Below are 17,542 nucleotides of genomic sequence, written 5' to 3'. Positions count from 1 at the left end.
AAGCAGTGCCCCAGGGAATCAGGTCCACACTGGGGTGTCAGGAGCAAGGGTGGGCCAGAGGTGGATGCGGGTGTCAGCACAGTGTAGAGTTGAGCGTCTGCGGAAAACCTCTGATTGTACAAGAGGCAGATGGAAGAAAGGGGTGGGCAAGACTGCTGAGCTAAGTGGAAGGCAGAGGACTAGATGTAGGGACCCCAGACTTCACAAGAGGGCCTGCATGGGAGGTGAAACGGGCAGGCAGAGAGCGGATCTGAAGTTCTGAGCCTGGGGCTTGGCCACTGATGGTTAGATGAGGCAGCTCAGGCCAGCGTCTGGGTGGGAGGACGTGGTGAAGGGCTGGCTCAGGCCCTGCTGTGGTGCCTCCTTTAGGGTTTATGGCTGTCACACAGTGGTTTAGGATCATCACTGGGATTGCTGGGCTCTCAATAGCAAAATAAAATTATAAACACAACATATTATGTGTATTGGGCATGGTATAGCAAATATGTAAACTGCTTTTCATAAAATAATTAGTGATCATTAGAGGGCTTCCCAGGTGGCGCTAGTGGTAAAGAACCCACCTGCCCAGAGCAGGAGCTGCAGGGGACCTGGGTCCAATCTCTGAGTCGGGAAGATCCCCTGGAGGAGGGCAGGGCAATCCACTCCAGTATTCTTGCCTGGAGAATCCCATGGACAGAGGAGCCTGGTGGGCTACAGTCCATGGGGTTGCAAAGAATCAGACAGAAGAGGACCAAAGAATCATTTTAAATGTTGTCTGTTTGAAAAAAATCACCTCATCACTCAAGCCACCTTGTACCAAAATGAGCATACTCCAAGGACAAAGGATAAAATATTTGCCGTAATCCATCCATTTCAACAAATCACCCTGGCTGGTAGTGGTGTCTAGATCTCTGAGTCACCCTTGTCTTCAGACACAGATTCCTTTTAGATCGCCATGACCCTCCTGGATGGAGCTGTATGTCTTGATTTCTTCACATAACACGTGGGTTTCATCTGTGACCTGTGTTTCCACCCCCACATCATAATCACATATCGACGCAGCAGTGGAGGGAACTCCCTGCTGCCAGAAGCTGGAGATATCTCCCCATGAATACGATGAACATGGTGGCTCATATTTTCCTTCCACGGAATTATTAAGGCAAATTATCAAAAGAGAGGAGAAGGCAATGGCACCCCACTCCAGTACTCTTGCCTTTAAAATCCCCTGGATGGAGGAGCCTGGTAGGCTGCAGTCCATGGGGTCGCGAAGTCAGACACGACTGAGCGACTTCACTTTCACTTTTCACTTTCATGCATTAGAGAAGGAAATGGCAACCCACTCCAGTGATCTTGCCTGGAGAATCCCAGGGACGGGAGAGCCTGGTGGGCTGCCGTCTATGGGGTTGCACAGAGTCGGACACGACTGAAGCGACTTAGCAACTGCAGCAGCATCAAAAGAGAGGCTAAAGAACCAAAGGTCCTACAAAGTTAAACTATGTTTTTGCATCTTGATGTACCTGTTTGCATTGCTTTCCAGTTTAAACTAGGAGCAACAAGTGTTAAGAGTCTCAGATTCCTTGCATTTTCATCAGTTCAAGATGATTTGCATTCTCTAGTTCACCTTTTATAAAGTAATATCATCAGTGGAACTTTTCTCTTAAGTTATTTTTTAATTCGTTTTCTTCTAACAGTACATTGTTTTATTATTATTTTTTTTTTTTGAAGTATAGCCGATTTTGTGTAGTCACTAAGTCTTGTCTGACTCTTTGCGACCCCATGGACTGCAGCACGCTAGGCTTCCCTGTCCTTCACTATCTCCTGGAGTTTGCTCAGACTCATGTCCATTGAGTCAGAGATTCTATCCAACCATCTCATCCTCTGTCACCCCCTTCTCCTCCTGCTCTCAATCTTTCCCTGCATCCGGGTCTTTTCCAGTGAGTTGGCTCTTTGCATCAGGTGGCCAAAGTATTGGAGCTTCAGCTTCAGCATCAGTCCTTCCAGTGAACATTCAGGGTTGATTTCCTTTAGGATTGACTGGTTTGATCTTTGTCACGACGTATTAGATGCAGATGTACAGTTAAGTAAATATACATATATACTTATATATGTATAATATGCATATGAGTGTATACATGTATAGAACTTAAACTTAGTCACTCAGTCATGTCTGACTCTTTGCAACCCCATGGACTATAGCCTGCCAGGCTCTTCTGTCCATGGGATTCTCCAGGCAAGAACAGTACAGTGAGTTACCATTCCCTTCTCCAAGGGATCTTCCTGACCCAGGGATTGAATGGTTGAGCCTGGGTCTCCCGCATTGTAGGCAGATTCTTTACTGTCTGAACCACCAGGAAAGCCGTCATACACACATCCATGTATGTATGTGTGTACATATGCATTCTTTCTGAGATTCTTTTCCCTTATAGGTTATTATAAAATATTGAGTGTAATTCCATGTGCTATAGTTTTTAATTTTATTGATATCATTCTATTCCCATAGAACAATGAGATTTTGCATACTTTGAAGGGAAGGCAAATACTCTGAAGGAAAAGTGTAGATATAATTTTGTCCAACTAGGCTTTAAGCATTCTAAACTAAGAACCAACCTTTGAAAAAGTTTTCCATTTTAAATACTACTTTAGAGAGCCCTTACCATTTTTTTCTGCCATATACTTGATTGAATATATAAATTAAATTTATCTAAACCGTCGTATTCTGTGGAAGAGAAAGACACAAGTTTAGCAAATGCATCCAATTAAGTCTTATGGCAAAAGCAACAGGAAAGGCAAGTCTTGCGCCTCTGTGGCCGTCGTTAATTGGTCCATAGCTGCACGCATCTCGGCCAGCGCCCTTTGTCTGCCGTGTCAGAGGACATTAGCTGAGTTGGATCTGGAAGCCACTTCCTGGCTCCCAAAGGGACACAGTCACCAAGTAAGAAAGACTCATTTACCAGAACACAAACTCTGCTATGTAAGTGAGGACGGTACAAAGCACATTTCATGCATCATTATCTCGGCCTGATTAGTAACAATGGAAACTGGTCCTTGATTCTAACGATCAGCGGGAAAGACCTTCCGCTTTTGCAGAAGAGGGACAATCACCCCGTACGTGTCTCTGCTCTTGGCACCACGAGACAAAAGAGACCAGAGCCTCTGCAAGGGCTGCTCTCAAATCGCTTTGGCAGCTGTTGTCTCACAGATGCTACTGTCCAGGGCTGAAGAGAAGGAAAGCCCAGCTTTCCCCAGCAGGTAGGGACATCTCCCTGGACACCCGGGTGGCAGGGCCATGAGGCACCTGTGGACACAGACGTGGCAGCCCTCCCAGGCTCAGGAGCTCCTGTGAGCAGGGACAGCTGCACCCTTAGCCTCTCAGCACACGGTCACTTCTCTGGGAAGCGGCGATCATGACCTTGCCTGCCTCCTAACTGCTTGTGAGGCTTCCCATGGGGTGATCTTGGCAAAAGAACCCATGTGGGAAGGCTCATGGCGTGCAGGGGTTGCTTCCCTGGCCACCCTCCCCCATCCAGTCACTGCCGTGTGGGCGTGGGGAGGCGGCACGGCCAGAGGGGCGGTCACTGCTGCCCTGAAGTTCCCTGTCGGGGTGGTCGAGGCTGTGCACCACACACACGCATGTCCATACACACAGCATATACACACCACACACACACAGACACACACCGCATCTGTGTCTCAGGCATTCCAAGGACAGCAGTGCCTATGGAATGGCCTGACTTTAAGTTGTACCTGCCTCAGGTATTTCCAGGAAAGAGTCAGTTACATAAATAATGAGCTAAATGAATGCTCCCTTTGCTTCTTGGTTTTCCCTAGAAACGGAAAAGCTGCCCCAGCCTCACACGAGGAGGAGGAAATATTCATGACTGGACAGTTCCAGAAAAGCCTTGCAGAACTGGACGCAGACCTGGAAGGTAAGCACCGCCCCTCCTGCCTGGACGTCTCCGCCGGGGCCAGGCACCCTGAGGGCTGTCAGGGTTGCTGACTGCACCGCGTGTGACCACGTGCGGAAGATGTATGCAGAGGAGATGTGGCTCCAAGAGAGGAAGGCCCAGGCTGGGGGCCAAGCACACAGGGAGCTCAGCTCCCGGAGGGGCCGTGCACCTGGGCAGCCGAACAGTGCCGAGGAAATGTCCGAGCAGGCACTTACAGCCTGCTCTGAGCAATACTGATTTACACACATTAAAAGTCTACACACATGAACCAAAGAAGTTCTCAGCCCTCAGATGAGTTAGGGGAACACTGGGTGCCACTCTGGCGAACAGGCCTCTATTAAACCTCCCCCGCCATGACCTGCTAACATGTGGTCTGACTTTTAGTGAGGAACACAGCACGCAGCATCTCACCAGGGACCCCTGTTCCCGGGGGCGTCCCAGGGACTGCACTTCTGCGTGTGTATCGGACAGAATAGTGTAAGGTCTGAGCAGATACAAACCAGCTCAGTGAACAACCAGAAATCTTTCCAACAAAGGCACACAGTCTAGAAAGTAGATAAAGGCCTTGCCCGACAACCAAATAAAACAAGAAGGAGGCAGATTCCAGAGCTGACCCAGCCTTTTGTCTGCCTCACTTTTCCATTTTCTGTTCTCAAATGGGGTTGACAGAGCTAAGAAACCTTTATCAACCTTGGTCTGTCCCTCAGACTCTGCCTGCAGGCCCACTATGTCCTTTAGGGCTAATTATTGGGGACTCAAGGCATTGTCACCTGCCTCTTAGGAAGCAGAACAAGAGCAACTTGACCCATAGATTCTGTGGTGCTCCTTGTGAACCAAATCAAAAGGAAAGTAAAAATCCCAAATCCACCTTCCCATCCTGCTCTGAGGTGGTGTTTACTGAGGGCTTGGACTTCAACATCAATTTGTAAGTAAAGATACTGGCAAAATGGGGTACCTCAGTGCCTGCCCCCAAGGCATCATGAATCTGCAGACAGTCTTTGATTGGGTCCTGTGCGCTGAGACTGGCTCTGGGCATGTGTAGGCGACAACCGAAATGACCCTAAATAACCTACACCGAAGGACCCTCAGAAGATGAAAATCAGGGTGGGATTTCCACAGGTTAAGGGGCATCAGAATCATCCAAGTGGGCTCTGCCTGTGACCTGAGTTGTGCTTCTTTGCAGAAATGGAAGAAAGCTACGAAGCTGACGCAGGCCCCCTTGCCAGCTCCGTACATGGCATGTCCACTCCCCATGGTGACACTGAGGCAATCCCAGTGACGTTCATAGGCGAGGTTCTTGATGACCCCGTGGATTCAGGCGTGTTTTCCAATAGAAACAACAACGCCGGCTCCTTCGACTTGGGGAGCACGGCCGACAGTAAGGCTCAGCCACCACCATGCCAGGCCGAGTGCCCCCAGCAGCACAGGCAGAGGTGGGCAGCCGGGCCCACCTCACCAGCTCCTTCCCAGGAGCCCGAGAGAGAGGTCAGGTCAGCTTTGACCAACACCTGGCAAGAGGTGGATCCCAGGAAGATGGAGCCCACGGCGAGTTCTGCTTCAGCACCTCACACTCACCACTTGAATGGGAAGGAGGAAGGCAGGGTGCCTGGCTCTGCTCACAGCGGGGGGACCCCAGCCCCCGGGAGGGTGATCCCGCAGCTGGGGAAGGAAAAGGCAAGCGATGGTAAAGGTGATGTCTCAATACTACTGCCATGGCACCAACGAGGCCAGCACCCAGTGGGGAGTTATGGCCTTAAATATGGCCTCACAACTTATAAAATTGTCCCTCCGAAGTCAGAGATGAAATGCTACGACCGGGGGGCATCCCTCTCCGTGGGTGCCATTAAGATCGATGAGCTGGGGAACCTGGTGAGCCCCCACACACATGCTGGCAGGACCGTAGTCCCCTCATCGCCCACTCTGGAGGCAGAAACCCCACCCATTGGAAAAGTCAAAGAATTCTGGAGATCCAATTCTGTAGAGAAGCACTCTGGCCGGCCCACGGAGGGGCCCAAGAGGACCCCCGCCCCCACCACCCCCACAAATCCGCAGCCTCGGGAAAGCAGACTGAGAGGCGAGCCCACCTCCCCAGACCCCCAGGGAGCACTGCCTGAGCCCCAGCCTCCGCACTCAGAGGACGGGAGCGCTCTGGGGCAGGGGAGGAGCTGGCCACCCGCAGCAGCCGCTCGGCCCCTCCAGGCGCCAGCAGCTAACGCTGCGGAAGTCCTGTTTCTCAGACCTCAGAGGAGAACATCCAGTCAGTACATGGCCTCTGCCATTGCCAAGCGGATAGGGACCCCGACAGTCCACAGTGATGTGGGGAGGAGACAGGGTAATACCCAGAGGGCCTGCGAAAGCACAGCCCCAGAGCCAGTGGTAGCGCCTCCTGTGGTGAAGGACAGTACCACCCCCAGCCCAAACCCAGGGACGGGCGTTCCTCGTGACGGGGGGGAATCGACGGCAGGACCCCATGCTGGATGGCAAGTCAGCTGCCCTTACAGGAAGCTGTCTGCTCAAGACTGCCCGTCTGGCATCCACGGAAATTCCCGTGGCTCACTAGTCACAGCTGCCCAAAGAGACCAGGCTTCTGTGGGACAGAGCTGTGGTCTCAGTGGGGAGCAAGGCACAAGGACACACAGGACCAACTCGGCATCCGACCCCGAGTGCAAGTCTGACGGCTCGAGTCCCTCACGCCCTCGCTCAGATGATCAGACTTCAGGCAGCACCCTGGTGAATGGCTCCCGGTGGGTCCCCATCCACAGCGAGCCTCCTTGCTCTCCAAGAGTGTCAGATACAAACAACTGGGCTGGACAGGAGCCCCCACAACGGGAGGAAAAGCCCAGTTCGTTAAGCACAGGTGCACTTGAAGCTGATGGTAAACTGCCAGCCAGCATCTTCGGGCCACAGAAGAAATTCAGGCCTGTGGTCCAGAGGCCGGCTCCGAAAGACACATCCCTGCACAGCGCCTTGATGGCGGCCATCCACTCGGCGGGAGGCAAGGACAGGCTCCGCAAGGTGAAGTTCTTGGTGGGCTTCTGCCTCAGGGACGGCCTCTCCCCCGCACCCACTCACAGATCTGAGGTGACATCAGAGGAGGGGGACCAGGCGAGGGATGCGGGGGAGTGCACGGACTTAATTTTACCCGGATTTCCGTCTCCCTGCCTATGGAGTGGTTTAAGTAGAACCACTAAGGAGACAAAACTAATGACTTTGGTTTGCCCACACTGCCTTTAAGGCTCTTGACTGCCCTGGGGAAAGATGTCAGCAATACATAGTCCTTGCGTGGGCATGGGGAGTGGAGGCGTGGGGTGGGCTGCCGGCTTGGGGAGGAATCATCCATATCTGGTCCTTGAGCCTGGACGGGAAGATGGAGAGTCAGGCTGAGGCCCTGCCCCCTATCACCCTGCATTTTCAGCAGTGGTGGGCTGAAGCCTAGGGGAAAATTTTATGACACCTGCCCCCCGTGTAGGAATTTATCACCTTGCAAATGTTATTTAACAGCTACCCTGACACTGAGGATTAGCAACTGTTTCCTTCACTTTGCCACTGAGGAAAGAGGGAGATGACATTTGGGGAGGGTGCCCACCCGGGAGGGTGCCCACCCTGTGCCTCCCCAGACACACAGCTTCCGATTTCTGCATTTTGTTGCTGTTGTTTGGTCGCTCAGTCATGTCTGACTCTTTGTGGCCCCATGGACTCTAACCCACCAGGCTCCTCTGTCCATGGGATTTCCCAGGCAAGAATACTGGAGTGGGTATTCCCTTCTCCAGGGGATCTTCCCCACCCAGGGATCAAACCTGCATCTCCTGCATTGCCAAGCAGATTCTAGCTGAGCCACCAGGGAAGCCCCATAATTTTTATACAGTGTGAAGTCAATCCAGAACTGCACCTTGATACTTCTACCTTCTAACCGACAGAGATGGTAAAACTGACCCTGCAGGCCTGACCTGATAACTGTGGGCTTTCTTGTGTACTGCCTTATAGTCGTCATCTCCCCGTCACCTAAGTGACAGGAGTTGACGTCATTAATAAATATTCTAGATTCCAGAACCCGGCTCAAAGGGAGCGCCAAAGAAACCGTCCTACACTGAGGCGGACTGCGAGCGCTCAGCCCTCCTGGCGGCCATACGCGGCCACAGCGGGACCTGCAGCCTGAGGAAGGTGAGGGGGCCACACACACACACACACACACACACACCCCTCAGTGACCCCGGAACACTGCACAAGCCAGGGTGATCCTCCAATTCCCTGAGCGACGCTAAGTCATCACTGGAGTGGCCAGCCCAGCCGTGGGAGAGGCCCTGAGGGCCAGCCTCTCCTGAAGGTGTGAGTGTTTCCTGTACACTCCTGCCTGCGCCTCCCCACACTCCCAGGACACTGAGCGGGCTGCAGGGCTGGGTCACCCAGCAGCAGAGGCTCTGGCCACAGCTCCTGGGTGGAGCTGCTACCTGCTGGGGCTGGTCTGACACAGTCGCAGGACCCCCCAGACCTGAGCTCGGGCACAGAGGGTCATGCACCTTCTGCAGCCAGAATCTAAGGGAAAACCGGGTGGGCACCTTCCTCTCCGTGTTTGGAGGAGGGGTCCTTCCCATTGATTGGCTGTTGCTGTGTGCCTGGCCTCAGGGTCTGTCCAGGCAGGCCCAGGTGAGGTAGGAGGGCAGGGGTCTCAGGAGGGCAGCCCTGCTCCCTGCCAGCAGTCACTGACCTGACGGAGAGCCCCAGGATGGGGAGCAGACACGGCCCCCGGGTTTTTTCAGGGTCTGAGAAGCGCTGCTTCTTGGAAAGGACGTTTGGGACCCTGTCATTTCACCGTCTTGTTGCTAGGTCACGTCCTCCGCCTCTGAGGAGCTCCAGAGCCTCCGCAATGCCGCCTTGTCTGCACATGGGCCGGACCCCTTGCAGGCGGAAGGCCTTGGGGTCCAGTCCCAGCCACCCCCACCTGCTCCAGTTGCCCAGGCGCCCACCTCATCCCAGTCAGCGTCGAGGTCCAGCTCAGGCCCCCTCGGCAACCCAGTGGACGCCAGACAGGCCTTGATGGACGCCATCCGCTCCGGCACCGGAGCCGCGAGGCTGAGAAAGGTGAGGGTGTGAGACGCGGCGTGCGCGCTCCCTCGGGCTGTGGGAGGCCCTGGTCACCCCAACCCCCTCCGCTCCCCCTCCATCCATCTGCGATGCATCCTGTGGGGCCCTGGTCGGGGTCCAGGCGACAGCATCCATATGGAAAATGATTGTTTTTGCAGCCCCTTGGGCGGAGCACACGTTGCTGGTTTTCTGCAGTTTCTGCTCTATGCTGTCTTCTGTTTGGTCTGTACATATCACCTACTGGTCCCTGAAAGCAGTGGATTTTGTGGGATCCAAAGTAGGGTTCCCAAATTTTAAGGACTTTGATTAGGTAGGTTTTGAGATCTGCTTTAACTCCATAATGATTCTGTGAATAGACTGATATTCTTTCCCTGCCCATTTCTAGCAGGTGGGAAGTTAGGCTAATCATAGGGAGGTGGTGACAGGTATTACTTTCTGAGAGATCATTTCCAGATCCTAAGCCTAAGTCCTCACATGCCCCTGAAGAGGGCAGTACTATGATTCTTCTCATTTTACATAAAAAGTGAATGAGGCTCAGAAAAGCTGAGTGACGTGGCCTTGGTCACATAGGGCTGGACTCGGTGGGCACAGAAGGCCCTCAGAATGAAGGAGAGCAGCTGGCCCACGAGATGGGTGAGCCACTTCCACAGAGGGGGGCAGGCACTGCTGAAAACTTTCCCGCCAGGAGCTTAGGGCGGCAAGGAGGGCAGGGGAGGCTCCCACAGGCAGCACCGCGGAAGGCGGTCCTTGCTGAGTTCAGGGATGGTGTGGCAGCCTGGGCTGGAGTGGCCTTAGCACACTAGCTGGAGCCTCCCTGGGGCCACAGGCAGAACTCTCGGGTAGGCCCCAGAGTGTGTCCCTGTGCTGGAGAGATGTCCCCAGCTGTGCTCTGTGGCCCTAACAGGGTCCCAAGACAGCAGGTAGCGAGAATGCTAAGGGCACTCCGTTTACCGAAAGCTCAGCCCTGCCTCAGGATGCGGGAGAAACTGCACTTAACCACGTGGCCTTGGATGCCAGACTGTCCTCTGGATGCCCGTGAGGGGAGTTGGGGCGGGGTGGGGGGGGCAGTTAAAATTGTTAAGGGCTTTCAATTTGTCTTTACTTGTTTCCATTTCTCTATAAGTTATATCTTGATGAGCTTAGTGCTTTATTACATGAAATGAGGGAAAGTGAAGACATCAGGGTGCATGGCTAAGTAAGCGTCCTAACAGTTAGATCTTGTGGAAGCTGATGAAGACAGCTCTGTAATTCAAACCTGAGACAACCTCTCTCCTCCATCCATGTCTCAACATCAAAGTGAAAGTAAGGGCCAGTCGTGGGTCAGAATGGCCAACATCAAAATGTCTACAAAAAACAAATGCTGGAGAGGGTGTGGAGAAAAAGGAACCCTCTTACCCTGTTGGTGAGAATGTAAATTAGTGTAGCCACTGCGGAGAAGAGTATAGAGTTCCCTTAAAAAATAGTTTTTTTAAGTTTTTTCAAAAAAATAGAAATACCATATGATTCAGCATTGCCACTCCTGGGTATATATCTGGAAAAGACAAAAACTCTAATTCAGAAAGATACATGCACCCAAATGTTCGCAGCAGTACTGTTTACAATTACCGAGACATGGAAGCAACTTAAGTGTCCATGGACAGATGAGTGGATAAAGATGCGGTGCGTATATGCACTGGAATACGACCCAGCCATGAAGGAGAATGGAATGCCAACTGCGCAGCATGGATGGACCTTCACTCATCATGCTCAGTAATTCAGACAGAGAAAGACAATATTGCATGCATATCACATACGCAAAATCTAAAAAAAAAAAAAAAGGACACGAACTGATTTACAAAACATAAGCAGATACACAGACTTATGGGTACCAAGGGAACCCAGAGAAAACAACTTATGGGTACCAAGGGAAAAGTGGGGGATGGGAGTTTGAGACTGGCCTATACACACTACTGTATGTAAAATAGGTGATCAGCAAGGACTCATTGTACAGCACAGGCAACTGTCTTCATTATCTTGTCATAGCATATAGTCAAAAATAATCTGGAAAAGTAGCCGTGGTGGGAGGCCCTGGTGACTCAGCGGTAAAGAATCCACCCACAGTGCAGGAGATGTGGGTGTGACCCCTGGGTCAGGAAGATGCGCTGGAGGAGGAAATGGCCACACACTCCAGTATTCTTGCCTGGAGAATCCCATGGACGGAGGAGCCTGGTAGGCTGCAGTCCACAGGGTCACAGAAGAGTTGGAAATGACCGAAGTGACTGAGAATGCACACATTTATGTCTATTTCTATCTGTCTATCCATCTATATATTCCTGAGTCACTTTGCTGTACACCTGAAGCTAACATAATATTGTTAATCAACTATAGTTCAAAGAAAGAAAGTTCCGGTGGCTCCCAGAGAATCCAAAGCAACACAGCCGGTTATGAACCCTGATGGTTCATAACCCTGGTCCCTGGGAACGATTTAGAGTTTCTGAAAACATTGTTTTCAAAGTGAAATCCACAAGACATCTGCATGCTGTGGTTGTAGATGTTTCAGAGGTTTAAGCCTACAAATCTGCAGTTTTACCGAATCCCTTTCCACTGAGGTTTGAGATCATTATCTGTGTCATTTGAGCTTTTGATACAGTCTGAGTACCGCTGAATATGAAGGCTGTACTCATTTCTCCTGTACTCATCTTCTCATTGACTGATTTTGGATGGTTTCAGATAGCTGTTCCTCTCCCCACATCTGGCAGGAGTCCTAAGGAATAGGGGCACCCACGCCACCTTGAACCTCAGGCTTTCTCCCTCTTAGAGTGTGTGCAAGGGCCTTCCAGAAAGGAAGGGGGAAAAATCAAGTTTGGGAATTGTCTGAAAAAGCAGAGGAAGCTATTTGTGCTATGGGAAAGAAAGTGAGGGGAAATGCAAGGGCAGTGTTAGAAAGGGCTGTGACCAGGTGGGGCCTGCTGGGTGGGAGGTAGAGGATGCAGGGAGGGCGTGTCTCCACACAGCAAGCGACACAGCCTGGGGGGCTGGCAGAAAGAGTCATGGGAGGCCCAGGCCTGGCCGTTGCTCTTCACCATCTCAGCTTCCTAGCAGCTGCTTAAGATGGCAGTCAGAAGCCCGCATTTTATTTGTTTCTTGGATTAATCTAAGTGTTGGGGCCTGCCTTATCCATACTGGAAGGGTTGAGACAGTGAGTCTGGTGCATCTGAGATTTTGATGCCCAGAGCAGTTTAAGAGATGCCCCTAGGCTGACAGCCAGGCCCCAGATGAGAGGGTGAAGATGACCTGGGAGACCCTGACCATTTGTCTGCCCAGAGCCCCACACCTTACCTGGAGGCCACATAGCTGAGTGATGGGGCTGTGCAGGCCACTGCTCTGAACAGTGACCCAGAGCTCTCACTGGCAGTCTGCACCTCCCGTTCCTGTAAGCTCTGAAGGACACATGACTTAGGAAGTCAGGACCATCCACCCCGCAGCCTTGGCTCAGCCTCCATCAGGGACGCACAGGGCAGCTAAGACAGTCTGGCCTCACCTGGAGCCAGTGGTTGTCCTCCCAGAGGCACACACCTGACCTCCTTCCCAGCAGCACCCCCACACACACCGTTGGTGTGGCGCCGCAGACCTGTGACACCAGGGGGCACGCATGCAGTTCAGCTGGCCAGGGCCAGCTGGGCCTCCGAGGAGCCTGGTGAGGTGGCGCTGCTCTGCGGGTGTGGGCCGTGGAGGTCTTTGTGACTTTGCATCAGATGCACTTTCGTATATGTTCTGACACTTGCTCCTCAAGTCATTTGAGCGTTGCCTCTTCAGCCTTCTTTCACCTTTTGGGCTTTTAAAGTTGCATTACCTTGAGGAAAAGATGCAAAGGGCCAGGCTCCGGGACTCATGCCATGTGGGCTGTGCTGTCCGTGGGTTCTCAGTATGAGCAGATGCTCCTTTGTCCTGGGTGTTCAGTGATGCTTCAGGATGCATGTAGCAAGGAGAGCATCCTGGACTGAGGGTGCTCCCTACTCTGCTGGGTAGTGTGAGGGGCTGCAATGCCTGAGACCACCTCCTCCAGTACAAGCAGGGCATCTGACCCTGCTGGGAGGGTTCTCGGGGACCAGACTCACTGCTAAACACAGGCACAGTGGCTCACCCTCCTGGAACACGCTCTGTGCTGGCAATGATGCAGCTTATGATAGAAGGCAAAAGCGTAGCTTTGATGTAGGAGGAAGTGAGTTGGCCAGTTTTCAAGGCGATCGGACGTCCGTGTGCCTCTCTCCGGTATGTAGTGAACACCTCTGCCTCTGTGTCTGTGCGTGTCAAGGCCACGCCTGCTTTGTCTTTCCTCCAGCCCCAGGTGACAGCATGCTGGGCTTGGCTCAGGCTGCTGTCCCATCCGCAGGAGACATGGCTCTCCTATCTTGAGTGCAAGGCTCAGACCCTGGACCGCGCTCCCCACCGCCCACCGCGCCCCCCCCCCACCCCTGCCCCGGTCCACTTCTGCCTTCTACTCCATCCTGAATTCATATTCATGGTGAAACTGTGCCCATCCGGTCGGACAGCCTTTGTCAGTCTGTTTTGAATGCATCCTTTCAGAGGTTCTGGGATGGACAGCAAGTGCCCTTTTAATCTGTGTTTATATTTAAAACATTCACACATCCAGCTATTCATCCACAAGCATTTCCTGAGAACCCACCAGAGTCCAGGATCGCAGTAGCTGCTCACGATAGAGACATGAATTGAAGCATTGTCTGTGCCCTTGGGGGTTACAACCAGGAGTAGAGAAAGAGGGGGGTTGTCCTTGGCTTAGCCTTAGGGACATCTCCTAAAGTGGGGGACCTGGTGAAAGCCCCAAGGCCTTTCCTTTGTGTGTCCCAGCAGTCCTCCACCGAGGGCCAAGAGTGAGCATCTCCTCCGTTACGCTCCTGGGCGGGAAGGCTGCAGCTCCCAGCCCACAGATGGGAAGGCGGGGCACAGGTGCCCTGTGGCCTTCTCCCCAGCCTTAGCCAGGTCAGGGTCGCTGCTGGCCCAGACCCCAGGGCAGTCCAGCCCGGGCGGCCGGCCTCTAGGAATGCCTCACTAGGTCCCATGACATCCCCGCCCTGGCTGGGCCCTCCCAGGTGTGTTTCCCACTGCAGGAATTAACTGAGTCAGACCACACATGTGTCCTGGCGCTTGGTCTTGGCAGCAGACCCCGTGAGAAGTGATTAGACAGTTGACATGACATCAGCGCCCCGGGGACCTGGAGCCAGCACAGGAAAGCAACAGCAGCAGCAGGCGTCTGTCCTGAGCCAGAGCCCCTTCGCTTGTGGGGGAGAACCCAAGTTCTGTGACCGCGAGCCAGCACGAGCGAACCGTCAGCCGCCCACACCCCGGGCCCACACTGGGCTCAGCAGGCCCAGTGTAGACCTTTGATGTGTTCCAGTTAGGTTGGAATAGTTCAGAGGTACAGACAGGCCAGCTCTGTCTTTGCTGCCTTGCGACCATCCTGCCTGTTGCAGCCGTTTCAGGTGACCTCTTTTTCCTACAGGTAGAACCCAGGGGTGTCTGCCATCACAGGCTACCTGCTGAGTGACCCCCGAGGATGCTGCTCCCTCTTCCTGAAAGGAAAAGGTTTCACCTCCTAGTTTTGCCAACTAATTCCCAGTCATCCTGCATGTTCCTCAGTTAACCTCAAGCCCCCAGGAAGTCTTCCCCTGCCTCCTGACTGGAGGAGGGGCCCGTCAGAGCATTACCTCATTTCCCCGCACAATCACTTCACAATCTAATCTCAGTGACGATCTGTGTAACATCTGCATGGTGCCTGCTAGCCTGCCACACTGTGAGCTCCAGCAGGTCCCAGCGCTTTGCACAGCCCCTAACACAGAGTGGTTGCTCAGTAACTATCTTTTGGGAGAATGGAGAGGGACCGGGCATCTCCTGCCACCATATCACCTGACTCTCCAGACCAGTGGCAGACTGCAGCTCAGGGTCCCTGCACTCAGAACTCATTGATTTCATAATCATTATAAACTTGCCAAGAATCCACGTCAAGCTAGAAGAAACCACCTTCTTCTCTGGAAAATAAGACGAGTTCTGGGCACCTCCAGGCTTCTGCCAGGGGTCCTGCTCCCCTTCTGCATAGCTGCTTGACTGACTCCCTCGGGCACCCACAAGTGCCCAGGAGCTGGCCTGTCCAGGCGGGAAGACGGCGGTTGGAGCAGAGAACCCTGCTGCCCCCTAACAACTTCTCCCCCGCCCTCACTCCGAGCGTCAGCTCCGTCACCACTGTTCATTTTAGCTTTTCCCATATAGACATCATTTTCCTTGGCAGGCATGGATGCAGAACGATGCTTGGGTATTTTTACAGCTTTCTGGCTCGGCCTCAAACTGCAAGCTTTGTCCTTCATTGTTTTTCTTCTTGTCCAACCAAGCTAAGAAGGAATCTTCTAGGAAGCGTGAAACCTTAGGGATACCAGGGAACCTTCTAGAGCTTTTCTCTCTGCAGCATGCCCTTGTCCCCTTGCCAGGGAGGTGAGGGAGGGTAGTCTCTCCTCCTGAATTTGGTCACTCCTATCCCCTGATCGTGTGAACACTCAGCAGCGGGCTACTCCCTTCCTTAGCAAGGCGGCTTATGCTCGGGGGCAGGTCCCCTGATCGTGTGAGCAGACACTCAGCAGCAGGCTACTCCCTTCCTTAGCAAAGTGGCTTACGCTTGGGTTGATCCTAATGGCCATCAGCATCATATTGCTACCTTGTGGCCAATTCTGTTGCCAAGATCTCTCTCACTGAATTGTCCAAGCCAAAGCTTTTTAGTGCTGACCTGCAATTTCCTCTTTGATACCAAAGTTTAGGACTTTTCCTTCCCAAATATTTTTTTTAGTTTCCTGAGAACTGTGAAAATCTGGATTCGGCCATCAGGTTGCTGTTAGTGGTGATGAGAGTTCCTTCCAGGTCTTCAACCAGCCAAAGATTCAAATGCTCCCAGCCCAGGGCCCCTGCACTGGCAACACTCGGCTTGCCAGGCTGGTCTAAAGGAGGGTCACTGCCAGGAGAGCAGGGATGTGCTGTCCCCCCTTGCTTTACTCACCTGCCCCGTAACTCCCCTCACTGGGCCATGCTCCCACCTGCCCTTTTGTGTCCTGGGAGATTCATCTTCGCAGCTTGGAACTGCCTTCTGAAAGGTGCTTCTCCCAGTGGGGCCAGGCTGTAGGCGGCCACGGTGCCTGGGATGCCTCCTATTGCTTAGTGTTCAGATGCTCAGTGACGTGGCAGTGGGGTTGCTGACTGTGCTGTGAGGAGCGGCACAAGCCTCATGGGGGTGGGGAGGTGTCCTGTAATACAGACACCATCACCCCACTTACCAGAGAAGGAGAGGGCACTCCCTCCCTGAGACGTGCCCACCGCAGATGCAAAACCAGTGTATGCCTACAGTGAATCACTTCCCAGTAGTAAAAAGAATGTACAAGCAGCAACCCAGAGATAAATCACAAAACAGCTATGCTGAGTGAAGGAAGCCAGACAAGAAAGAAAGTACATGATAGATGGTTCCGTGTATGTACAATTCTAGGAAACGCAAACTACTATGTAGAGATAGAATATCAGTGGTTGTATTGGGACTGGGGAGAGGAGGGAATGAAAGGGAGCTGAGGACTTGCACACTGCTGGTGGGGATGTAAACTGATGGAGCCCCTATAGAGGATGTTACGGAGAGCCTTTTAAAAGCTAAAAGTGGGACTACCGTATGCTCCAGCGGTTCTACCCCTGGACATAGACCTGAAGGAAATGAAAATGCTAATTTGAAAAGATCTGTGCACCCTAGTGCTGAAACTCCAATACTGTGGCCACCTGACGTGAAGAGCCAACTCATTGGAAAAGACGCTGATGCTGGGAGAGATTGAAGGCAGGGGGAGAGGAGGGCAGCAGAGGACAAAATGGTTAGATAGCATCACTGACTCAATGGACATGCATCTGAGCAAACTCTGGCAGAGAAAGAAGGACAGGGAAGCCTGGAGTGCTGCAGTGCTTGGGGTCAAAGAGTTAGACGCAACTTAGCAACTGAACAACGACAGCAATGTCATAGTAGAGTTCATTTCAGTAGCCAAAATATGGGAGCAACCTAAGCGTCCATCAACAGATGATGGAAAAACAATAGAATACTGCTGAGCTGAGAGAGTGAAAGAGTGAAGCTGCCATTTGCAACAGCATGGATGGACTTAGTGTATTATGCCTGGTGAAGTATGGACTGAGCAGCCTTTCCCTTCTCCGGCGAGTCTTCCCAACCCAGGGATCGCACCCAGGTCTCCCACATTGCAGGCAGATTCTTTACCAACTGAGCTATCAGGGAAGCCCTGTAGTGAAATAAGTCAGCAGAGAAAGAAATACTCTGTGTTACCACTTGTATGTGAAATCTAAAAACTAAAACGAATGCACATAACAAAACAGAAACAAACTCACAAAGAAAAAACTAGTGGCTGCCAGTGGGGAGAAGGAAGGCAGAGGGGCAAGACACAGGGAGGAGATTAAGAGCTAAACTACTGTGTATAAAATAGACTGTAAGGACCTGTTATGCAGCACAGAGAGAA

At 52.5% G+C, this 17,542-nt stretch overlaps 1 protein-coding gene across 1 annotated transcript in view; it reads left to right on the top strand.

Moving 5' to 3' along the window:
* COBL (cordon-bleu WH2 repeat protein) overlaps positions 1-17,542 on the top strand; it is a 296,580-nt gene that overhangs the window by 274,848 nt on the left and 4,190 nt on the right. The window contains exons 10-13 of the mRNA XM_018047457.1: positions 3,808-3,905; positions 5,110-6,941; positions 7,968-8,087; positions 8,751-9,005. Coding sequence (XP_017902946.1) covers positions 3,808-3,905; positions 5,110-6,941; positions 7,968-8,087; positions 8,751-9,005 — 2,305 coding nt within the window. The remainder of the gene's footprint in view (positions 1-3,807; positions 3,906-5,109; positions 6,942-7,967; positions 8,088-8,750; positions 9,006-17,542) is intronic.

The sequence above is a fragment of the Capra hircus genome, chromosome 4 (assembly GCF_001704415.2).
Source record: "Capra hircus breed San Clemente chromosome 4, ASM170441v1, whole genome shotgun sequence".
In the NCBI taxonomy this organism is placed as follows: domain Eukaryota; kingdom Metazoa; phylum Chordata; class Mammalia; order Artiodactyla; family Bovidae; genus Capra; species Capra hircus.
The sequence above is the reverse complement of the archived record's forward strand: the minus strand, read 5'-3'. Positions and strand labels throughout refer to the sequence as shown.